The following is a 22,633-nucleotide window of genomic DNA, read 5'->3' on the forward strand; positions in this document are numbered from 1 at the left end:
CCTCGGAGATGCTGGGAGGCTGTGGTTCCTAAGAGGTTTGAGGCTGCGCTGAGAGAAGTGAGAAGGGAAAGAAAAGGCAATCTGCCACTGGCTGTAGAGGGAGATGCTGGGAAGGGCCGAGGTCTCCCTGGAATAGCAGACAAGAGAGACCAAGTGGTCCTAATGGATGGTCCTTGAGGCAGGTCTCTTCTGGCGGCTGCAGCACTTCTGTAGCTGTGTTGGGTAGTGAGCATCCCCTGCCTGGTGGGTAGAGGAACAGGACTCCAGGCTCCCTGCTGGCACTAGCTCTATAGATTCTGGGCTGAGGCTGGGCTGCAGTCAATACAGGACTCCCACTCCGTGCAGCAGCAGCAGCTCTGCCCTTCACCTCTCCTGCTCCTGGGGAGCAGAGACTAGGAAGGCACCTCACCCATGTGAGCTATTGACACAGATGGGGGTACAAGAGGGGAGTTCCCCTTGCAGCACTCCGAACATGAGCAGAGTCATCCGAGGCATGTTGGGGCTGGTTAGAAACAATGTTTAGTTGCCTGCCTCCAAACAGAACCAGTTTCTGCCCATGATGATCACAGGGCTGGGTGGAGAATTGTGGGGAAGGGCAGGGAGAAGATCCTCTGGGATGCTCCTCAGATTTCGCGGCTCATTTCCCCTGAGAAGTGCATGTGCGTGTGGATTGATGGGTCCCTCAGCCTTGCTGTAGCATGCAGCCAGGCTGTATGTTCCAATCACTCTTAGCTGTCGGCTTATTGATAGTTACATTTTCAAGGCTTGCCCCAAGCTTGTTTTAAATGAAAGCTTGAGTTCTCTGTCCTGGAGCCCAAAAGCAGCTCTGTTAACAAACAGTCAAGTGCTCTCAGCTGCACTGTGTCCGGAATCCTTTGGGGATAATGGGGCAGGCCGCATGTTGTGTGAAGCAGACTTTGCCAGGAGTCCTGAGTGTTACCCATCTGGATCCCTGCCTGCTGAGGACCCCTGAGGTATGTGAGCTGGTGAGAAGTCAACCCCCCTTCAACATTGCTCTTTTCAGTGGCTCCTGTCCCTGATTAACGCAGGGCTTATGAAAGCCCTAACTCTGTGTTTGCTCTGTGTACCGATCCTTCAGCTAAATCCCAGCTACTTAAACACAGGTCAAACTCCCTCATGCAACAAAAGCTGCCCCTTGTCCCCTATTGCTTAAGGAGTTTACACAAACTCTGATCCCAGCCACACGTGAGAAGAGACTCAGAAGAGAAAGTGCAGCTGGTGCAGAGCAGTGGGGGCCAAGGAGGGCTTCCAGAAGTCCCTGAATCATGAATGAGCACTTTGTGTGGGGTCACCACCTCAGCTCCACACTTCCTTACTCTGACCTCTCCATGTGGCTGCACCCTCCACTCAACCATAGCAGAAGGTTCCTATATGAAACCCACAGAGGGCAATCCAAGGGCACTTCTTTCTCCAGAGGAGCCATCTGGGCAATGTGGGACCTGGCCAGACATTTCAAAGCACCTTCTCGTAGGTGGCTTGTGTGTCCACCCCTAGCTGGTGACAGTCAGGCCCATAGCTGATCCACACAGGGAGTTTCTGTAGCAATGTGAGTGGCCCCGTATAGTCCCACTATCCTTGTACCTGGCCTGGTGTCTATATTTACTGTGCTACACAGGCAATACCAGGGTTTGTGTGGCTTGCTGTCCCCAGCTGGGACTCTGCTCTTTGCAGGAGGTTCTCCTCCCCTGGAGAATTTATCTGTACAGGACCTGGCTTCCTGTTGGAGAGCAGGCTTTAGAAATTATTTCCCTAATAGGCAGAGCCCCTTGGGATTTCCTGCAATGGACAGGGATTCTCCCTGGTTCAGGAGAAAGCCCTCCAGGATTCCCTTCAGCGAGGAATTCTTACTTCCTTGCGTTGGTGCATGATCGAGTCACAAATCTAGCCACATGATTCTATAGAGATAATGTTCCTTTTCCTGCCTATTTTTCATTTTCCTCTTGTCTAATAAAACTCCCTTCCCCTGTGGTAATGCCACCTCTCACCTGGGCTTCATGGAATGGACACGACTCCATCTGTTTCCTGACAGTTTTGTGAAGCAGTATTAGTACCAATGGGCTTGATCCTGTGCTCACTGGTGTTGATGGTAACTACTGGTGGATTTCAGTAGTACAGGGTCAGGCCCAATGTCAGCACATGACCAGTAGGGGCTGGCAGCATATATGTCTGAGCACTCTGCCTCAAGGACTTGGACAGGTAAGCTCAGACACAGCTCTAGGGAAAATGTCCGCTAGAGAAATTCTGCTGCTTCCACATTTGGAGACTTGTCTCGTGTCACATCACGATGCCATCACATTGCAATGTTGTGACAATACTGCCTGTCACATGCAAGAGTTTTTCCCTCTTGTTGATTTATTAACTACATTTAAATTAGGGGGCTTTTTTAGAAATAACATCCTGCAACTTGTAAGAGAAACCTTTCAAAATCAGAATAGTCTCAAGAAATCTGAAAGAGGTGGCAATCTAAGAGGAGCACAAAGTCTGGCTCATGTGTAGGCCCTACAAGAACAACAGCTTTTTGATTGCTCTGTGATCCCCAGAAACTAGAGAGGATTTCCCATTGGATAAGAACCATTTTAAAGCCAGACACATTTGAACTTAAATGACTCGACTATGAGTCTTTCGGTTAATATGAAAGAATAACTGGGTTGGTTTTTGTCACCTGGCTGTTAACACTGATGAAGAAATGCCAATTGCTCATTGACAACCCATGTGGATAAAGTATTAGAGTAACAAATATCTATCTAATCACAGGAGGCTGAACTGAGACTTTTACTTTGGCCAAAGTTTGCTGTCTTCTGATGATACAAAAATCCATGTGAATCTCTCCTGGAGCAGCCAAAGCCATGTGTGAGCAGTTGCTTCACTGCCCTTCCCTTCCTTGTCGTCGGGCAGGTGTATAAAATCCCTGATAGGGACTTGGGCCTGTTTCTCCCCCTGGTGTCACCATTTAGACCTGTGCCAAAAGGGGAGTCAAAGGCTCCTGGGTCAGGCTCCTCTCCTTGATCACTCCACTGAGAGTGCATTACACCCTTTGGGCCCTTGCTTTGCACAAGTGTGAACGGCGACACAAGCAGAAAGGTATGGGAGAATCAGGCCCTTGCTGACTAAAACCACACTGCTGACTGCTTTTGGGGACCTGGTTTTGCCACCCAACCCACACCTGTAGGTCTGTAGAACTAACAGCTCCCTATGGTCCAGGTTCAGCCAGGCCTGTCACCCAACCCTGGAGTGCTCTGTTCCTACAGCATGTGGGTGTGCAGGGGACAGAGGTGCTGTGCTCCCTCACACAGGTCAGTAGAGCCCAGTCTCACAATATTTTATGACCTATAGGGATACCTGATAGTAATTACCACCCCTATACCCAAATGGAACCTGTTTGCACTGGGGCAGGATGAAGGAGGCCACCTTGCCCTCCCTTTATTCACACCAGGATCTGCTTTGCAGACCAACCCAAGCAGACTCAGAGCTCATCAGGGAGAGAGGCCTGCTTTGAGCGGGGGTTGGACTAGATGACCTCCTGAGGTCCCTTCCAACCCTGATGTTCTATGATTCTATTCTATGAGAGGCAATGCCTGGGAAAGGTGGTGCAGTGCCCAGGGTAACTAAGGAAAAACCCTCCGAGGTTTGACTGGTGTCCATGACATGTGGAATGATCCTCAGGGACACTGCAAACACTGGTGTTTTGGGGAGGGTGGGTAGGGTATATACAGTATCTTGGGAGTCAAAGGTTAAATACACCACCTGCCTACAATGATATCTTCCCTGGCTTAGGCCTCATGCGGGAGTTGGGGGTCGCTGGCAGATTGAGTCAGGGAAAGGCAGAAGCCTTGGCACCACTGCAACCCCGTGCTTTTATCAGCCTTCTCTTTCAGAGCTCCATTGTTTCAGAAAAGTAGCGCAGTGCTACAGTGCCCTCTGCCGGCTGCAGCTACCATGAAACAGCTGAGAGGAGCAGAGGCAGGAAGGATTGGCTAGAGAGCAAAGAAAAGCTTTTGTGGCTTGTTTTTCATCAAGTTCAGCCTTCTCACCTCCTGCTTCCCCTCCATTCAAAGGAATCAATTCTAGTACTTTGTACTGCAGGAAAATGATTGTGATGGTTACATCCACCTGATGCTGATGGAAGGTCCCAGCTGAAAGCACCAGAGAAAGAGGACCTGCTGCCTCACCACCATGCCCACCTTAAAATCCTGCAGTGCCATCGGTACAGTTCCTTCCTGACTCCTGATCAGGAAGTTATACAGGAGTCACTTTGGAGAAGGAATCTGCCTCTGGGATCTACTGCACTGTAACAATCTGTTACCAGACACAAATCCCTCTCATTAAGGGAACAGGTCCCAGATCACTTCTACACAGCAGGACTGCAGCCAGTCAGGGTTCCAGGGTGAACCTAATGTTATTAATCAGGCTTTTGTACGTTGGTTCTCTGGCCCAAAGATCAGGGGACTGTCCTGGTCCTCCAGGGTCCTTCTCTCAGCTTGAGAGACCAGCTTGTGGGATCTTTACAGAGTCTTCACAATTACTGTATGTTGGATGTTGCACTGGGATGTTGCATGAGGACACAATGACACCCTGTTAGCACCAAGTGATGCATGTTGTGGCATGTATGCTTATTTGGCAGCCAGCCTGGGGCTGCCAGGGAAAGGAGCAGATTGGAAGGCAATTTGCACTTCTGTTCAGCCTGAACAGGGATTGATAGACTTCAAGGTGACCCAACATACAGTTTTCATCTCCGTGACATCCTGACTATTCATACGTCTCACGTTTATTCAAATTACTCTTATTAAAACTGAATCAGAATGCACACATCACTACAGCTTTGTATCAGTAGGACCTACATTATGAGCAGTGTTGTTTAGTTTGGAACTGTAATAGATTTCAAGACACACAAAAGAAAGTTACAGGTCAGCAACAAACTCCCTTGTGATGACTTGCTTTTCCTATGGCATAGAGATCATAGAGGTACAATGGCTTTTGCCACCCTATAATATTTAAAGCAAATTGGCAAGGTTGCCTAGTAATTCATTGCAAAGAAATTACAATGCAGAGCATATCAGGATCTCCCAGCTTGAGAAATCTGTTTCAGAACAAAACAGAGCTAGGTGTGAATTGACTGAGTTGGTGTTGGTCCTGCTTTGAGCAGGGGTTGGACTAGATGATCTCGAGGTCTCTTCCAACCCTAATCTTCTGATTCTATGAAGTGGGGGGATTTTCTTAATGTTTTGTATGAAACAAAACAGTTTCCCCTATGTGTTGCACATTAACTAGGTGGTGGGACGATGGTGTCTGATCTTTGCCGTGAACCCTAGGGGACCAGATGTCTGTTGTTTAGCTTCCTGGGCCCAGACAATGACCGGACACTTCATAAATTAGCAACTGATGGCCAGGGGACCCACCCTCTGCAAGAAGCCAGTTGGCTACGACAAGTTGGAGAACAAAGAGAGAGGTGGAGGCCAGGTGACCAGTTTTGCTCGGAAAACAGAATAAAGGATTATGAGGGAAAATACGGTGGGCTTATAACTTTGGCCAGGCTTTTAGGCCTAAACATTGGATAAGCTTGTTTTTAAGCTGTGTTGAAATTTGGTTCAGCTTGTCTCTGTGTATAAGGGGAAGAGAGGAGGGGGACAAAGTGATGAAAGAATGAAGGAATGTTGCTTCTGTGTGTCAAGAGGTAAAAGGAGTCACAGTGGAAAGTTTCCAAAACAGAATAATGGCTTTGTCTGTACAAAGGGCATGCGAGGGCAGAAAGATGTGGTCAGGGCCCCAAAAAAGAGGAACTGGAATTGGATAAAGGGGAACCAGAAGATCTGTTAAGTTATAACAACTGAGCTTGCTTTCGGGACTACAAAAAAAGGTGTTAGAACAGTCAAAACACAGACTTGGCTAGGGATGACAAATAACAGGAAAAACCATAGATGGAAAGGTAATGGGTCAGCTTGCTTGTTTTTAATATTATATCCCAAATAAGGCAATTAACGTGTAACAAGTGTGCTACGTTTTGCAGTTTTAACCTTTATAAGCTTGGTAAGATTTGTAGAAAGCAAAGCAGCTTACCTCTTGCACGGGGCCATGCTGTCTCTTCCTGCATATATGCTTGTATAAAATAAAGGAGCCTCAGGCTGTCTGATCTAAAATCAACCGTGTGGTCAGTTTTCCACAATAGGATGGAGGAGGGGCAATAGGATGTACTGAAGGTGAGCTGTTGGAAACAGGACCATCTACTGGATTGGGTTTTGGGGGGGGTGGGCGGGGGAGGGAAGGGAGAGCCAGGTGGACTTAGCACAGAAAACAGAAAATTATATCTAACATATAACTTTTCTACGCTGTGTTCCAGACAACTAATAAACCCTTCTGTTTTACAAGACTGGCTGAGAGTCGCTGCTTATTGCAGAAGTTGGGGGGCATGGCTCCTTTGGGAGATGTAAGGCTTCCCCAGATGTCCTATTCAGGTAGACTCATTGCAGGAGGCTCCCAGCATGGAACAGGGTAGCTGAAGGCTCTGAGGTCAATCCCCGAAGGTGCTGAAGCCAAGGAGGCTTATCCTAGTGAGTGTGTGCCCAGAGGTGTCATACTGAGGGTCCTGCCTGGGCTTCATTGGGAGCTGTTCCAGAGCACTGAGCCTGTGCACCCATGACAGGAGCCCATTTGCTAGAAATGGAACCGTTTATAAAAGGTGCCAAATATGTGGGGCCACAATAATAGCTAATGCCCTGCCAAGGAACAACATGTGCTGCATCATCTCCACAGGACACTGAGGCAACCTTTTCTTCCCTGGAAGGAATGAGGCTAGTCTCTTGGTTGTCATAATAGAAGTGTCAGTGCACTTGTCAATGTTCCGTCCAGGAGGTGACCTGACAAAGCAGAAAAAACTCCTGCTGAATCTTACGGCACAAAAGCAGAAGTTACCAAAAAGAAAAATACACATAGCTTCCCTGTCCTGAGTAGAAACCCCACTGCATCCTGCAGGCTGCCACCTCACTAGACAAGGAGGGTTCAGCAGGGCCAGCAGCCCATTAAAGGTCCTCCGCTGTTTTCAGAACCTATCCATGATGCCGTCACCTGCAGATCCCACAATGACATGCAAGGATGGAGGTGAGTCGCACACACCAAGTCTCAGCTGGTATTAGGACCATGCCTAACAAAAAAGGTTAGAGGAGAATGATATTCTAAGTTTGTATTTAACAATTTTTCTGGGAAAGGGACAGTGTTGATGCTCCCCAGGGGTAAAAGGGCTTGGGAAAATACAAAGGGTTAGAAATTATCTGACACACAAGCCTCCTGTGGGCATGTGTGTGGTGTGCGTGTGTGTGATTGAATAGGCATATATAGAAGACAAAACAGAGACCCTGTTGAACTGTAAAGTATGCAGCTTCCATTGAGAAACATCTTGCCTGGGACTGTCCGTCTCCTGAATTTTTCTTTGGTAGCATAGACTTGTACTTTTTCAATCACTCAGACCCCATTTTGGCCAGTTTCCTGATTCTTTCACCTCTTATCCTTGCTGCCATTTGGAGGAGCAGCTGGAAACATTCACGACTCGTTTTGTGTCGGATGCATTTCCTAGTTATTTCTTCCCTACTCCAGACCATATCCTCTTCTTCTCTCTTCTTATCTCATAGGCTCCATAGAGACATCTGTAAAAGGCATTTCTGCCTACTTAGTGATTTGTAACGTGCTTGCAAAAGCTCCACAAGGATGCGGTAGGAGACATGTTTCCTTGTGCATGCTGACAGCACTTCCAGAAATAGCCTCATCAAAAACAATACAGTATTTGACAGTATTAGCCCCCTACACTTTATGGTGGTTGTTACTACTTTGGTATTACTGCATACTGCAACTTACATTAAGTCCAATTCTATCAATGTTGTCGTGTTGTAGCCGTGTCCGTTCCAGGATATTAGAGAAAGGCAAGGTGGGTGAGGTAAAATATTTTATTGGACCAGCTTCTGTTGGTGAGAGACAAGCTTTTGACCTACACGGAGCTCTTCTTGAGGTCAGGGAAAAGTACTTAGAATGTCACAACTAAATACAAGATCAAACAGTTTAGCAAAAGTAGTTAGCACAGGGATTAGCAACCTTTGGCACATGGCTCATCAGGGTAAGCCCCTGGTGGGCCGGGCCAGTTTGTTTACCAGCAGGTTCCGCGGATCCCAGCTCCCTCTGGCTGCGGTTTGCTGCTCCAGGCCAATGGGGGCTGCAGGAAGCGGCGCAGGCCAGGCCACCTCTTCCCGCAATCCCCACTGGCCTGGAGCAGCGAACCGCGGCCAGTGGGAGCTGCAATCAGCTGAACCTGCAGACGCTGCTGGTAAACAAACTGGCCTGTCCCGCCAGGGGCTTACCCTGATGAGCCACATGCCAAAGGTTGCCAGTCCCTGAATTAGCACCTATTCTAAGAGACCATTCAAGGAGAAGCTTCTCTCTCACTAACAAAAGTTAGTTCAATAAAAGATATTACCTCACCCACTGTTTCTCTAATATCCTGGGACCAACATGGCTACAACAACATTACATATAATTCCAGCCAGTAATTTAATCACTTCTTCAATCTAGTAAGCACTGAATACTGTGAAATGAGTTAATGGTTCTAAAAAAAATCAGGATGAGAATCCTAACACATTTGAAATCTAACTGGATTCAGAGTGGTTCTAAGTTCCTGAAATTTGTGTGCTCCATTGCCCCCTCAGGGTAAAAGAGGGAGTTTGTCAGTGTCTGTTCTAAGAAAACCCAATTGAGAGCAGATGTTGAAATGCATGTACATGTGGTGGAGATGGGGAAAAATGCATGAAAAACAAGCTTTAGGGAGCCTGACTTTCAGAGGATGAGTCTGGGAGAGCATTTCAGGCCCTGCTAGGAAAGCCTCAAAGGGGAAACCCATCAGTGAGTGGAACCCCAGGAGCTGTTATTGGCTGGGGCCACTCTGAGAGCAGGATTGTTCAATTCTTCTTAAGACATGGGGTGTGATAATGTATCCAGGGAGGTGGACGTGTGTGACCACTGTCACCCTCCCAAGAAGCGAGGAGGGTTTGGGGTACATGTAGGGAAGCACTGAAATAGCTTCCTGTTTTGTTACTGAAAGTTCATCTGGGAGATTTTTTTTTAGTTGAATTCTATGCTGGCGAAAGGTGCCGGATTTAGGGCCCTAAAGAAAAAGTCCTCTGTTGCCCCACTGAACAGGGATGGCACCCCTTTCCACTGCCCAGCCACTCCTTAGCTCAGCCTCTATGGCCCCCTCAGTCCTTGGCCTCTCTGCTGCGAGGGGTTTGCTTAGGGTGAGCATGAAGCCAGGGTGCCCAGGGCAAACTTGTATTTTAGTGCCCCTGGCCCCCCATGGGCATGGCATCCTCTCTTGTTGCCCTGGCCCCCATGGGCATAGCATCCCCTCCTGTTGCCCTGGTCCCCATCGGCTCCCCATGCCCCTAGCCTCTGCACAGTACCCCATTTCCCTAACTCCTGCAAACCCCTCCTGTACCCAAGTGGGGAAACCAATCTGGGTGCATGGTGCAGCTGGCTTTATTGCCCCCCTTTGAACACTGGTCCTCTGTGCACCCCAGGGGACTTTGGGGGGGCAGGGAGGATCAAAGTCAGGATTCCCTGCATCCAGGTCACTATCCCCACCGGGGCTGCATTAGGGGAGGACAGGGGAGCAGCAGCTCCTAATACCCACCTCACAGACGGTGCAGAGGAACGGTGGAGGAGAGGGGAGCAGTATCCATACAGAACTGCTCACCTCTCTCCCACCATGTTCCTTCATCAAGAGGAAGCAGGGAGAAATCTGGGTGCTCCCCCCCCCACACACACACGTGGCACTGGCCTGCCAGCCAGGAGCAGCTTCTGCCTCTACACTGGCAGCAGGTACCTCTGTGCAGCCACATGGCCCCCCTGGACCATGGTGCCGCGGGGTGGGTGCCCGGGTGACCCACCCTGTAAGGATGACCTGGGTGGCCATATTTCCCATAGGGAAAATGGGACACTGCAGGGAGATAGCCCCCGCCCTCCCGAGCAAGGGGCTGGCCCGAGCACCCCCCCACATTGCGGAGCTGCCACCGCTCGCCTGAGCCCTGCCTCCCTCGCTGCGCGGGGCTGGCATCGCTGAACCCCCCCGAGACGTTCCTCCACCCCGCACTTTTTGGACCAGGGTGGGCTCGGGGCGGTGCCTGCGCTCCAGTGAGAAGTCCTGGCCGGCAGCAGACCAAGGGGGTGGCTGACCGCTGTAGCTGGCCTTTGAGTCCGAGCGGGGCCCGGGGCAAAGGAGACACAGCCGCCGCCAGCCCAGGCTGCATTCCGTGTGCCGGGGCCCCGGGGCTGTGGTCGCGGAGCGCTCTTCGCCTCGCGCTGCAGACACGGGGAGATTCGAACCCGCGGCCCAGTAAGCAGTGAGCGTTCTATTACCCACGAGCCCTGGCCTCTCTCCGATGGGCGGGGCTGCATGGTTTTGAGGGCGGGCTCTGTTGGCATGGGTAACGGAAGTGAGCACGGGAGGCGGGATCTGTTGCCAGGGGTAACGGATACGGCGTTTTCGGCGGGAGTTTCGGAGTCGGGGCCCGAGTGGGCATGCGACGAGAGCGGATTGCGGAAGCGGGCTCGGGGGTGAGAACGACCCAGGGTCACGGGGGGCGGCAGCGGGCGGGAAGTGCCTGGGGCGAGAGGTGGCTGCTGGCTGGGGGGGCTGCCAAGGGGGGGGGTTTCGTGTGGGGCGGGGCTGGCGTTGCTGGGGGCAGGCGTTTTGAGTGTGGCCAAGGTGCCTAGAGCCAGTGCGGGATGGCTAAAAAACCCCCTTGCAAACGTATGAAAAACCCCAACTGCGGTGCCCTCCTCCTCTCTCCCTGAACTAGGGTTGGGTGTGTTATTTGTCTGGTGTCACGGGCCACTGGGAGGTCTGCCCACAAGCTTCTGTGTTGCTTTGTCCTTTATTATCCCTGGGAAGAGAGGTTTCTGTTCCTTCACCATAAGGGCTGGGTCGTGTTTTATTGTCAGTAGAGAACTGGGCAAGAAACAAGGAGTCCGGTGGCACCTTAAAGACTAACACATTTATTTGGACATAAGCTTTTGTGGGTAAATAACCTCACTTCTTCAGATGCATAAAGTGAAAGTTACAGATGCAGGCATTATATAATGACACATGAAGAGAAGGAGTTACATCACAAGTGGAGAACCAGTGCTGACAGGGCCAATTCAGTCAGGGTGGATGTCGTCCACTCCCAATAATAGATGAGGAGGTGTCAGTTCCAGGAGAGGCAAAGCAAGGAGGCCCTTGAAGAATTCCACCTGGATTTCAACAATTTCCATCCCACCATGAACTTCAGCCTGGACCAGTCCACACAAGAGATCCACTTCCTGGACACTACAGTGCAAATAAGAGATGGTCACATAAACATCACCCTATATCGGAAACCTACCGACCGCTATACTTACTTACATGCCTCCAGCTTCCATCCAGGACACATCACATGACCCATTGTCTACAGCCAAGCCCTAAGATACAACCAGATTTGCTTCAATCCCTCAGACAGAGACGAACACCTACAAGATCTTTATCAAGCATTCTTAAAACTACAATACCCACCTGGGGTAGTGAGGAAACAGATTGACAGAGCGAGATGGGTACCCAGAAATCACCTACTACAGGACAGGCCCAACAAGGAAAATAACAGAACACCACTGGCCATCACATACAGCCCCCAGCTAAAACCTCTCCAGTGCATTATCAGTGATCTACAACCTATCCTGGAAAACGATCCCTCACTCTCATGGACCTTGGGAGGCAGGCCAGCCCTCGCTTACAGACAACCCCCCAACCTGAAGCGAATACTCACTAGCAACTACACACCACACCACAGAACACTAACCCAGGAACCAATCCCTGTAGCAAACCTCATTGCCTACCCCATAGCTACTCTGGAGACACCATCAGAGGACCCAGCCACATCAGCCACACCATCAAGGGCTCATTCACCTGCATATATACTAATGTTATATATGCCATCATGTGCCAGCAATGCACCTCTGCCCTGTACATTGGCCAAACCGAACTGTCCCTATGTAAAAGAATAAATGGACACAAATCGGACATCAGGAATGGTAACATACAAAAGCCAGTCGGTGAATACTTCAATCTCCCTGGACATTCTGTAACAGATTTAAAAGTCACTATTCTTGAACAAAAAAAAATTCAGAAACAGACTTCAAAGAGAAACAGTAGAACTAAAATTTAACACCATTAATTTGGGCTTGAATAGAGATTGGAAGTGACTGGCTCATTACAGAAGCAGCTTGCCTCTCCTGGAATTGACACCTCTTCATCTATGGGGAGTGGACTACATCCACCCTGATTGAATTGGCCCTGTCAACACTGGTTCTCCACCTGTGAGGTACTCCCTCTCATCATGTGTCATTATATAATGCCTGCATCTGTAACTTTCACTCTATGTATCTGAAGAAGTGAGGTTGTTTACCCGCGAAGGCTTATGGCCAAATAAATCTTGTTAGTCTTTAAGGTGTCACTGGACTCCTTGTTGTTTTTGTGGATACAGACTAACATGGTTACCACCAATACACATTATCTTGCACAAGTATCTGCTAATTCTGCCTCTGAAGTGTCATTCTTCACTGACATTGCAGATGTTTCTCAGAGGTTGGGCAGCTGGGTTCTTATGGTGCAAAGATCATGTTCTCATGCAAATATCCCTCCTGATAATTATAATTAAAATGAAAGCCCTCTCTTCCCCCTTTGTGCTGAGTGCTTCCTAATGTGAATCTTTGGTTGTTTCAGAGGTGATGACCGCTCTATCTGGAATAAAGCTTTGAATTTCTGCATTTTTGTGAGGCCAGTCCTGTACTGCTTTGTGTTGTCTTTTCTATTCAATTGCTCGTCATTCCACATCCTTTTGAACTTTCAGGTCAGAGATGTGATGGCCAGCCAATTTAAAAAGACTGTTAAGGGGTGAAACGCTAATAGAATGCCCTATACCAGACAGAATATCCTAACTGAGAATGCTGCTTTACTTTGAATGATTTATGTTAATAGCATGCGTGGTTGGTACTATACTAACATTCTGCCACTGGTTACAATTCTGCTTCAGTGATTTCTCCCCATACCTCTTTGATGCTGCCTATAGATGGTTAGCTGTTGACCAGTGCCCTTTCCTAGTTATGATTCCCATCCTTTCTCTCACATGCCATTGCTGTGATGTTTCCATTGTTTTACTTGTACATTGGGAGATATTTCTGTAAAAGACGCATTATAAAATCAGATTGTGTTGTAGTGGAGAATTGATGAATGAGGGAGTTATTCCTTGAAAATGCTCTTGAATAATATTTTTCTGCACAGGTTTATTGTGGGAAAGGACTAAGTGATTTCCTGTATTATTCCCCAAGTGCTAATGCTGCTGTCATTTTCCAGAGCACATTCAATGTGTGACTGTGCTGCAAAGTCTAATGACACGAGCTACAATGGACCAGAAAATCTTGTCTCTAGCAGCAGAAGATGCACTAGACAAACTTCAGGAATGTCTGCAAAACCTGAAGGAAAGTGAGGTAAGTTGCATATTTTTGAACATTTTTGAGTCTTTATTTGGATTCTGTGCATGGGCTGTAGCAGGAGAAAATGGTTCCTCGAATTTTCCTTCTTTTGAAGATGTAAAAGTGTACCCCTACCAATTCACAGGATGTCTGATGGGGAAAAAAATAATTGTCAGATGGTACTCTGAATGAATAGTTCTGGCTGTGTACTGAGTTTCCAAAAGCTAAAGAAGAACTTGGAATGGATTGGAGCTGTGGTGTATGTTCTACGGCAGGGGAGGGCATACTACGGCTTGCGAGCCAATCCAGCCTGCGGGGTTGCCAGCCCCGTGGCACAGTGGGGCTAAGGCAGAGTCCTTGCTTGCCCTGGCCCCATGCACCTCCTGGAAGTGGTCGGCACCACATCCCTGCAGCCCATGGTGGAGTGTGTGTGTGGGGGGGGGGCAGGGGGCAGATGGCTCTGAGCGCTGCCTTTGCCTGCAGGCACCACTCCCCACAGCTCCCATTGGCCGGGAACTGGGAACCATGGCCAGTGGGAGCTTCGGGGGTGGTACCAGGGCTGGTGCAAAGATGTTTTGTGCCCTAGGCGAAACTTGCACCTTGTGCCCTCCCCGCGCACCTGCCCTGAGGCGCACCGCCCCCGCCCCCCCCGCGGCAGCTCTCCCCCTCCGCCCTAAGGCACCCTCCCCCACCCCAGCTCACCCCTGCTCCAAGCATGAGTATGCTGTGGCTGCTTCACTTCTCCCACCTCCCAGGCTTGTGACGCCAATCAGCTTAGGTGCCGCAAGCCTGGGAGGTGGGAGAAGTGAAGCAGCCATGGCGTGCTTGTGCTCGGAGCAGGTGTGAGCAGGGGCGGGGAGTTCCCCTGTGTGCCGCCCCCTCCCCCACTTACATGCTGCAGGCAGCCCTCCCCACGCTCCCCTGTCCCAGCTCCCTCCGCTTAAATGCCTTGTGCCTTGATATGTTCTCTGATAGGCTACAGATCAATGTAATGCTGTTAGGATGGTTGTAATTAGGTCTATCCACTCTGTAGGGATTGAGAAATGTCTGACATTGCTGTCAGTCATGGTGCAATATAACCATATGGCAAAGTGTTCAGGTGAAGGATAATAGCTGTGTGAGTCCCAGCCCTTTTGTTGTGGAATTAGTTCCTGGACAGGCAGTGCCCTTCCTAGAAGGGGATGGGGTGAACCTGCAAATGTAAATGTTGGAAGTGTGGAAATAAGTAACTGGCATCTTACAACTGTTTCCTTCTGGTTGCAGCTTGATGACCTTATTACGAGGCAGGCTGTGAAGGGAAAGGAGACTGCAGTACTGCTGAGGGGAATCTTCAAAGGTAATAGGACAACTTGGGTTTCATTGACCTCTGGATGACTTACTTTCAGAAGGCTCTTGGCTTGCCCATATAGATAACTAGTTGAAGTAGGTAAGTGGGCAACTGAATGAGGTCTTCTAGATACCGTGAAAGAAATAGGTTTTCAGGTAAAATGCTAATCATCTCTCTCTGTGATTTTATCTAAATCTAAGCAGTCAGGCTTCCTGACCTGGGGATCAATTGAAAGTGGCAGTGTTACACATGTATTGGGGAAGGGGAAATAGGTCTAACCCAGGGATCAGCAACCTGTGGGCTGCCAGGGAAAGCTGCTGGCAGGCCAGGATGGTTTGTTTACCTGCAGGTTCAGCTGATTGCAACTTCCACTGGCAGCGGTTCACTGTCCCGGGCCAATGGGAGCTGCGGGAAGGGTGGCCAGCATATCCATCGGCCTGTGTCGCTTCCCGCAGCCCCCATTGGCCCAGGACAGTGAACCACGGCCAGTGGGAGCTGCGATCAGCTGAACCTGTAGATGCTTCAGGTAAACAAACCATCCTGGCCTTCTAGGAGCTTTCCCTGATGGGCCACGGGCCAAAGGTTGCCGATCTCTGGTCTAACCTAAGTTGTCTCAGATACCACAAATGCACTCAGGAATTAGCTAAGTTCTTTAAAAATAGCCCTGGTTTAGGGAGCCTGTAATAGGATATGAGGAGAATCTGAGCTGGCCTGCTGAATCAGTGAACTGTCTAGCTGGCTCCTTTTAAAATCTGCATTTCACGCCCCTGGAAAATCTGCCTGAGTGTCACAAGCAGTGACAGGATGGGTAAGAGAAGAATTTCAGATCTTTGATTCTAGCTGTTCCTATTTTCTTTTTCTTCTGGTTTTATCAGATAGATGAATGGGGGTAAAGTCTGGTCCTTCCACTTGTGATCCATTTCCTATAACTTAATATATTACTTAGATTAACATTTTTTCCTTCCCTTTCCCCCCCCCCCTTCAATAAGGTTCCCCTTGCTCTCAGCAGAATGGTGTTCTCAGGAGACTCCAGGTTTACAAACATTGTATCCAGCTGGTGGAGTCGGGGGACCTGCCGTTGGACATAGCGTCAGAGATCATAGGGTTGCTGATGCTGGAGGTAGGTGCTCATTTAGAGTGGATCATATGGGGCCTATTGAGTCTAGGCGGGAGGGGAAGTGCCTTTTACCTGTGAGGTGTGGATTCCAATTATTAATTAGGCCACTGGGAAAAATGAGTGGGTCACCTGCTTGAGTCTCACCCAGGATGAGATTAGTTAATATTTGGAAAGTGTTATCTGTGTGATTATCGTAGTTGGATGTTTGTACTGGGAAGTAGTTCAGACTCTCCAATCCCTTGACTTAGTCAACATGACTTATCCCCATTTCTAATGGCCAGTGTGACACACTGTGTTTCTGGGTGACTTCCTCTACTAACCAATATTGGGCTGCATCAGCAGTCATTAATGTGGTTCCCATTGGCTTCTTGAGCGTATACTTGCTTTCCTTTAATCACTTGTATTTATGTCTGGAATCTTCTAGTGCATCTCCTAATACTCTTATTTATTTTATTTTATTTTATTTTATTTTAATCTTTTATCAGGCTCGTCAATTACCAGGCGCTGCATTGGCTGAACTGGCCACTCTGTTTGTTGATGTTATTAAAGGAGGAAGCCTGTCTAATGGGAAATCCTTGGAGTTGTTTTCCTCAGTTCTTACTGCACTGGCTACCTCAAAAGAGAGCCTGGTTTATGGGAAAGGTAATCCCTTTGCTTCTCTCTCACTGTCCAATCCTTTGTGGGGTGGAAAGGGAGGGGTAGTTTTAAATTGTTGGATGCGAAGTAATTTCATTTTAAAAATTACTATAAATATTTAAAGAAACATGAAATGATAGGCCAGCTCTTACTAATTGTTTCTCTTACTGCCCACTCAGGGGTTTGACTCCCACTACTTAGTCGCACAGATTCTTTTGCATGCCTTAGTGGATACCAGGATCAAGACCAAGCAAAATAATCACAAATTATTAACCAGGGCTATTTTTTATTAGAAAAAGAAAAAAAAATTAAACAAAACAACACAAATGGTAAACTGGTTATTGCTGTTATAACCTCTTCTGTATGTTTCTGGGGAGAGCGTTTAACAGATTACATCGAGAGTGAACCCTGCCTTTGGTGAGTCACTCTTCTCTTGGTACTGTGACACCAAAGTGTATTGTTTCTCCAAACTATTGTGAATTCGGTTTTAGTATCTTATTAGATACTTACAACTGTTTATATAGGGCAAAATAATTTAAGGTTTGGTAAGAAGCCTGTCGTTAATAACCTTAACAGTTCATAATTAGGCAAAGAAAGCAATCTTAACTAAATCTTTTTGAAATAAAATATTTTTAAACTAGTTAGGCAGAAGAAGCCTTTTAAGGAGCTGTCTTAAAACACTTCAATTATAAATATTAAGAATCTTAAATCCAACTTAGTTCCACTATTTCTCAATTTACCAGTGATTGGTCCCAATCTCCTCTCCACAAATACATGGTCTCACCATTTGGTGATTAACAGAGAAACAGCTAGTCATTTAAGTGACAGCAGCATTTTCCTATCCCAAAAATGGCAGTGCAAGAATTTAAATCTAACCCCTTGACAGTGTTTTAGTTAACTTTCTCTCATTAATCCTTGATGAGGTTTTTGGGGAGGTTTTCCTAGGGTTGGTTTATTCTTGAGTCTTCTCTGTTTTTCTTAGCTGTCTGAGACTTGTGGAGTGCTTGCTGTGTAAACAAACTAGCCCAGGGTATGTGTATGGGGCGCTCACTTCAGAGTCTTGTATACCCTTCTCCTTCCTATTTTCATGACACTATAGGAAAACACACTCCTTCCAGGCTTGTTTAACTTCAAGTGCTGTTGCTCTTTCATTGGCTCTGTGCCTTCCTGGGTAGTCCTTAGGAGCCCCTTCATCTTATGAATATGCAGTTTATCAATGAATATGCAACATTTCTTTAATTGCCTCTGTTTTTCTGGCAGGAAAGCATCAGATAACTTTCAAAGCTAGCTTTAACTTTGTCTTTTTATTCAGTCCATTCTCTCAGATATTCTTCCAGTTTATTAGAGTTTGACAGGAAATTTAAATTCTGTTTTCAGAAAGTGCAAACACTCCTGTTCTTTCTATAAAAAGGTTTTGTTCTCAAAACAGTCTTTTAAAGTTAAATAACTTTGAGAAATTCTTTAGCTTAAGTTTTTAATTCTACACAACAGTTTTTGGAGGATGATTTTCTTGCCTCCCTGAGTTGGGTGAGGGTTTGCTTGTTCACTGCCAGCAATTAATTAATTCCGTGTTAACATAAATATTCTATATTTAAATGGCTTGTTCCATTTGTCTAGCAAGTTAGTTAGATTACATGTTGGTACATAAAGCATTTTACCATTTATGTGGCAGTGATATTAGACGCTTTGCATTTAGCTAACATATTTGCAAATTTATGCCTTTCACAAAGGTGCTTGTACATCTTAAAAGTAGAAATAACAGTTGGAAAGGTTTTAAATGTTTGTTTACATATTTTTCCTGGAGTTTCAAAAATACAAGCAGAGATTTTCCTTTTTAAAATAAATGGAGTTGGTATGGACACTTCCATAGATTTATGGCTCTACATTCCTTTTTACGATTAGGCCTCTGCCTAAAACATGGATATTTTTACAGTTTTTCTTCCTGATGTTTGCTATCCTTGGTAGATAGAAGTAGAAACCTTCTGGGATGTCTTTGATTAGCATTAACATTTTGTAACTTAACTAGCTAAATACATGTACTGTTGTATTTCCAAGCATTCTGGTTATAACATACTTGTAGCTATACCTTAATTATTCAGTACAGGAGCAAACAAGCTTGTAATGACCTAATAAAATAGTTATTGTATTAATATAATTTTTGCATCAATATTAAGGTCTCTCTCCTACACCTTTCTTTCACTGGAATCTGCTTCTAAATGCTTTTTGCTTCTCCAGGTGAGCTGAGTGGGGAAGAGTTTAAAAAGCAGTTGATCAATACCCTCTGCTCCAGCAGGTGTGTACATCTCCTCCTCTTCATTTCTATTTGTTAATTTAATAATTGTTATGCATCTGTCAGCATCTGGGCTTTTTACAAAAAATAATCTGTCTACTACCCACCTGCTATAAAATGAAACACAAGCCTCAGTCTAAAACCGCAGCTGCTTCTGCAATTCTAAGAAAAGTCTGCAGCCAAATGGGCCAAATATTGCCCTTTACATTGTGCTTTGAAGAGTTCCCAACCTGGGCTGGAGAATCACCTCCACTTTGCCCTGCTCTACTTCCTTTAAATCTCGCCCCCTATGAGAGCTGGCAATGTGGTGGCTTCTCCAGCCTGGAGGACAGGTGACCCATCTGCACCACTGCTGCATGAATTGGCCTCAAGGGGTACTTCGGTCTTTCCCTTTGGTTTTCCTGTTTATTGTCACTAGGAGAAGAGCAGCCGATCAGAGCCATTCCAATTATTGATGAGTAGCTGGTAACAGTTGTGAATTTTAGTTCAAATCAGGCTTCTGTTCTTTCTTTGGGATAGTAACAGAAGAACTGTAGAAATGTACTAAATTCGGGGGGCAGGGAGAACATACAGCAATTCTGCCCTTTCTCAGGCTCTCTATTCTCTTGTTTGCACAGGTGGAATCATCAGTGTGTCATTCATCTCACCAACATGTTCAGGTAAATTCCCCCACCTCAGTGTTTTTCTTATTTTCCATCTATTTCTGCCTCCTGCTTCACAAACAACTTGGGGACTGTGCATCAATAACCTGCCATTTTCACCCTCGGTATCACATGGGTGCTGAGCGTATCCATTGGACATGTTTGGGGACTGCATGTAGCCTGCTAAACATGCCCCAGGGACAGCACTGGCTGTGCCATTTCTCCCAGAGTCTCACTTGGCTCAGGATCTGCTGCTTGCTGTTGAGGAATAGGGACACTTGACATGTCTTTCCTTGTTCACATCAAAAGTATAAATATTGCGAAACCAGGATCTATGTCCCCTTGGTGTTTGCCGATACTTTTCCTAAGCCTTATAGGGAGTTAGGCATGTGCTTCAAGGGAAGGTTAGAGACTTTAATGCTCAGTGTGGGTTGTGGAGGAGCCATTTGAAAAATAGGTAGAATTCTTCTCCCCACTCACCACTCTTACTTCCTTAGTTAGCATCTTAGGGCACACCAAGTGGGGAGTTAAATTAATCATTTAACAGGGAACATCAGTTGTGTTAGTAGTTCATAATTAGGGTTACGGTTCTGTCATGGAAGTCAGGGAATCTGTGACTTCCAGAGACCTCCATGGCTTGAGCTTGCAGTGCCTGGGAGCTGCAGGGTCCCTCAGTTGCCTGTGATGGCTGGGAACTGTGAGGCCCGAGCTCCCAGCTGCGGCAGGTAGGAGAGGGAGTGCCCTAGCTCCCAGCTGCCGCCATTGGGACCACTGCAGGCGGCCGGGGTGCCCCAGAGCTCCCGGACAGGTCCCCGGGGTGGTGTGGAGATCCTGCAGCTCCCCATCTTGACATACATATTTTTAGTAAAAGATGTGGATAGGTCACGGGCTTCTGTGAATTTTTTCTTTATTGCCCATGACTTGTTCGTGATTTTTAATAAATATATACATGACAAAATCTTTGCCTTATTCATAATGTGTATTTTGTACCTGCCAATTCCATGTAGGTGTCTGGCTATTCAGCCCTCTTTTCTTGAGTGCAGGGGATTCTGGGCTGGGTCATGGCTTTGATTCCTTGTATATTGAAAAGTTGGCACTGTCCATTCATGTGCAAGCACAGTGTGAGGGAGGCTTTGTGATGTGCAACTTGTGTTGTAGTTCAGAATGTGAACCTGTTTCTGAAACAGTTACAGGGAGCTGAGGGGTCTATGGCAATACCTTCTATCTAAGACTTCAGGTCCCTGTGGTGCGCCTTTGGGAATGCTAGAGTACTACTGGCTAGTTCAAAGATTGAACCTGCTATGGTATTCTAAAGGAAGCAGGGTTGGGAACTGAATGGCAATGACTGGTCTGCACCTTTGATTTTTCAGGGACATCCCATTAAGTGCAGAAGAACTGCAGTTTGTCGTGGAAAAGGTCTTGAGGATGTTCTCCAAGTTAGACCTCCAAGAAATTCCTCCTCTGGTTTATCAACTGCTGCTGCTCTCTGCAAAGGTAAAACCCCAAAGGGAGCTGGTGAAGCTCTCCAAGCCAGAATTTGCATCTTGCCACTATAGCAGATATGGACTGTGTGCACATATGAGAGAGAAAATACACAAAATGAGCTATGGATTGAATCATGCAGGGGCTCAAAATTTAGGTCTCAGCTGGATAGCTCACTCCCACAGCTGATGAAAGGTGGGGGCAGGCTCTGCTGTGGGGGATAGGGAGATGGTGGAAAGCATCTCACTGTGGAGGGGATCATTCCCACTTCTCAACTGAAAGGAGGATGGCTGTGACATGGAGTCTTTGGAGAAGAAAACAGTGGGTACAGTTCCAAAATATAATAGGCAAGGTACCTATTAGTCTTCCCAGACATGGACTCCATGTCTCTGCTCACGGGATTGCCTGTTCTAGTATGTTCATGGTTCGCATAGTGTCACCTGCCTCTGGGTTGTGGTCTGGATCAATCTTAAAGAAGGTCTCGTTTCTGTTCCAAGCAGCTGCTGCCAGTGAGGTACCTGCCATTTAGTTTGGACAGGGTGGCTATTCCACTCCCCTACTTGTTGCTATTATTCCATGAATGACTCAATAAAAGAATGATCCATCCAGAGATAGTCTCTACCTGTATTGTGGGAGGCTGTTTGAATTCACTGGCTCAAGTCCAGAGTCTCAGTTACTGTTTTAGGACTTTCCAGCTGCTCTGAATGGACTTGTCACTTAAAGGAACCATTCTAATGAAAACCCTTTTCTTTGTAAGTGCTGAACAAAGGAGTATGCAAACAATACCATGATCAATTGCTCTACCCCAGAAATGCACTGCACAGGAGCCCCATGCAATGACTTAGCATGGGAAATTAAAAATATTATGAAACTAGCATTGCAAGGGGAAATCAGGGAAGCAGACTGCAATTCCCTGTGGTGTCTAAGGGTATTACAGAACGTGCAATAAATTAATAATGTTTATGATGTTTTGCTATGTCTTGCCTTCCAGGGCAGTAAGAAGACTGTTTTGGAAGGAATCATCGCTTTTTTCAACCACTTGGATAAAAGGCAAAAAGAAGAGCAGAGGAGTCCAGAGTAAGTCCTTTCCTATCATTGTCTTTCTTTGCTGCCTGGGTATTTGTAACCTCCCTGCCTTACCTGACACCCCTCTTGTACAAACTGTGCCATGTCCTGCATCAATGTGTCCTGTTCAGTGCTTTTGAGATGGTATCCATCAATTACAACAGGGATTGTAACCTAGGGTTTTCTGCTGTGTCTGCCAGGTCAGTGGACCTTGAAGTTGCCACGGTGCCCCTAGACCAACTCCGTCATGTGGAAGGCACTATCATTCTTCATATTATCTCTGTTATCAACCTGGACCAGGATCTTGGCAGGGAACTAATCAAACTACTAAAGGTACAGCAAATGCAGAGCACACTGTTAGAGCTTTTGGGGGCACGAGAGAGAGGTTTTTAAACTAGAAGGTAGGTTTAGCAGGTTATCTTTATGCAGGATTTGAAATTGTTAATACCACTATGGCCGTCAAAAACATTATATATTGATTCAGTGCATTTGGGGTAAGAGATTCCCCCACAACCCAGGTCAACTCTGCGGTAGCA

At 47.0% G+C, this 22,633-nt stretch overlaps 1 protein-coding gene across 3 annotated transcripts in view; it reads left to right on the forward strand.

Annotated features, from left to right (window-relative positions):
• Positions 1 to 7,033: 7,033 nt before the first annotated feature.
• Positions 7,034 to 22,633, forward strand: part of FANCI (FA complementation group I) — a 40,911-nt gene continuing 25,311 nt past the window's right edge. The window contains exons 1-10 of one of the 3 annotated variants that reach the window (XM_030578041.1): positions 7,034 to 7,113; positions 13,421 to 13,554; positions 14,803 to 14,875; positions 15,856 to 15,986; positions 16,469 to 16,625; positions 18,855 to 18,912; positions 19,527 to 19,568; positions 20,921 to 21,044; positions 22,024 to 22,109; positions 22,298 to 22,430. In XM_030578041.1, coding sequence (XP_030433901.1) covers positions 7,068 to 7,113; positions 13,421 to 13,554; positions 14,803 to 14,875; positions 15,856 to 15,986; positions 16,469 to 16,625; positions 18,855 to 18,912; positions 19,527 to 19,568; positions 20,921 to 21,044; positions 22,024 to 22,109; positions 22,298 to 22,430 — 984 coding nt within the window. In that variant the 5' untranslated portion in view covers positions 7,034 to 7,067. Of the gene's footprint in view, positions 7,114 to 10,317; positions 10,395 to 13,420; positions 13,555 to 14,802; positions 14,876 to 15,855; positions 15,987 to 16,468; positions 16,626 to 18,854; positions 18,913 to 19,526; positions 19,569 to 20,920; positions 21,045 to 22,023; positions 22,110 to 22,297; positions 22,431 to 22,633 lie in introns of those variants that run through there. The other 2 variants (XM_030578042.1, XM_030578043.1) reach the window with 2 other exon arrangements.

Source organism: Gopherus evgoodei, chromosome 10 (assembly GCF_007399415.2).
Source record: "Gopherus evgoodei ecotype Sinaloan lineage chromosome 10, rGopEvg1_v1.p, whole genome shotgun sequence".
NCBI lineage: Eukaryota > Metazoa > Chordata > Testudines > Testudinidae > Gopherus > Gopherus evgoodei.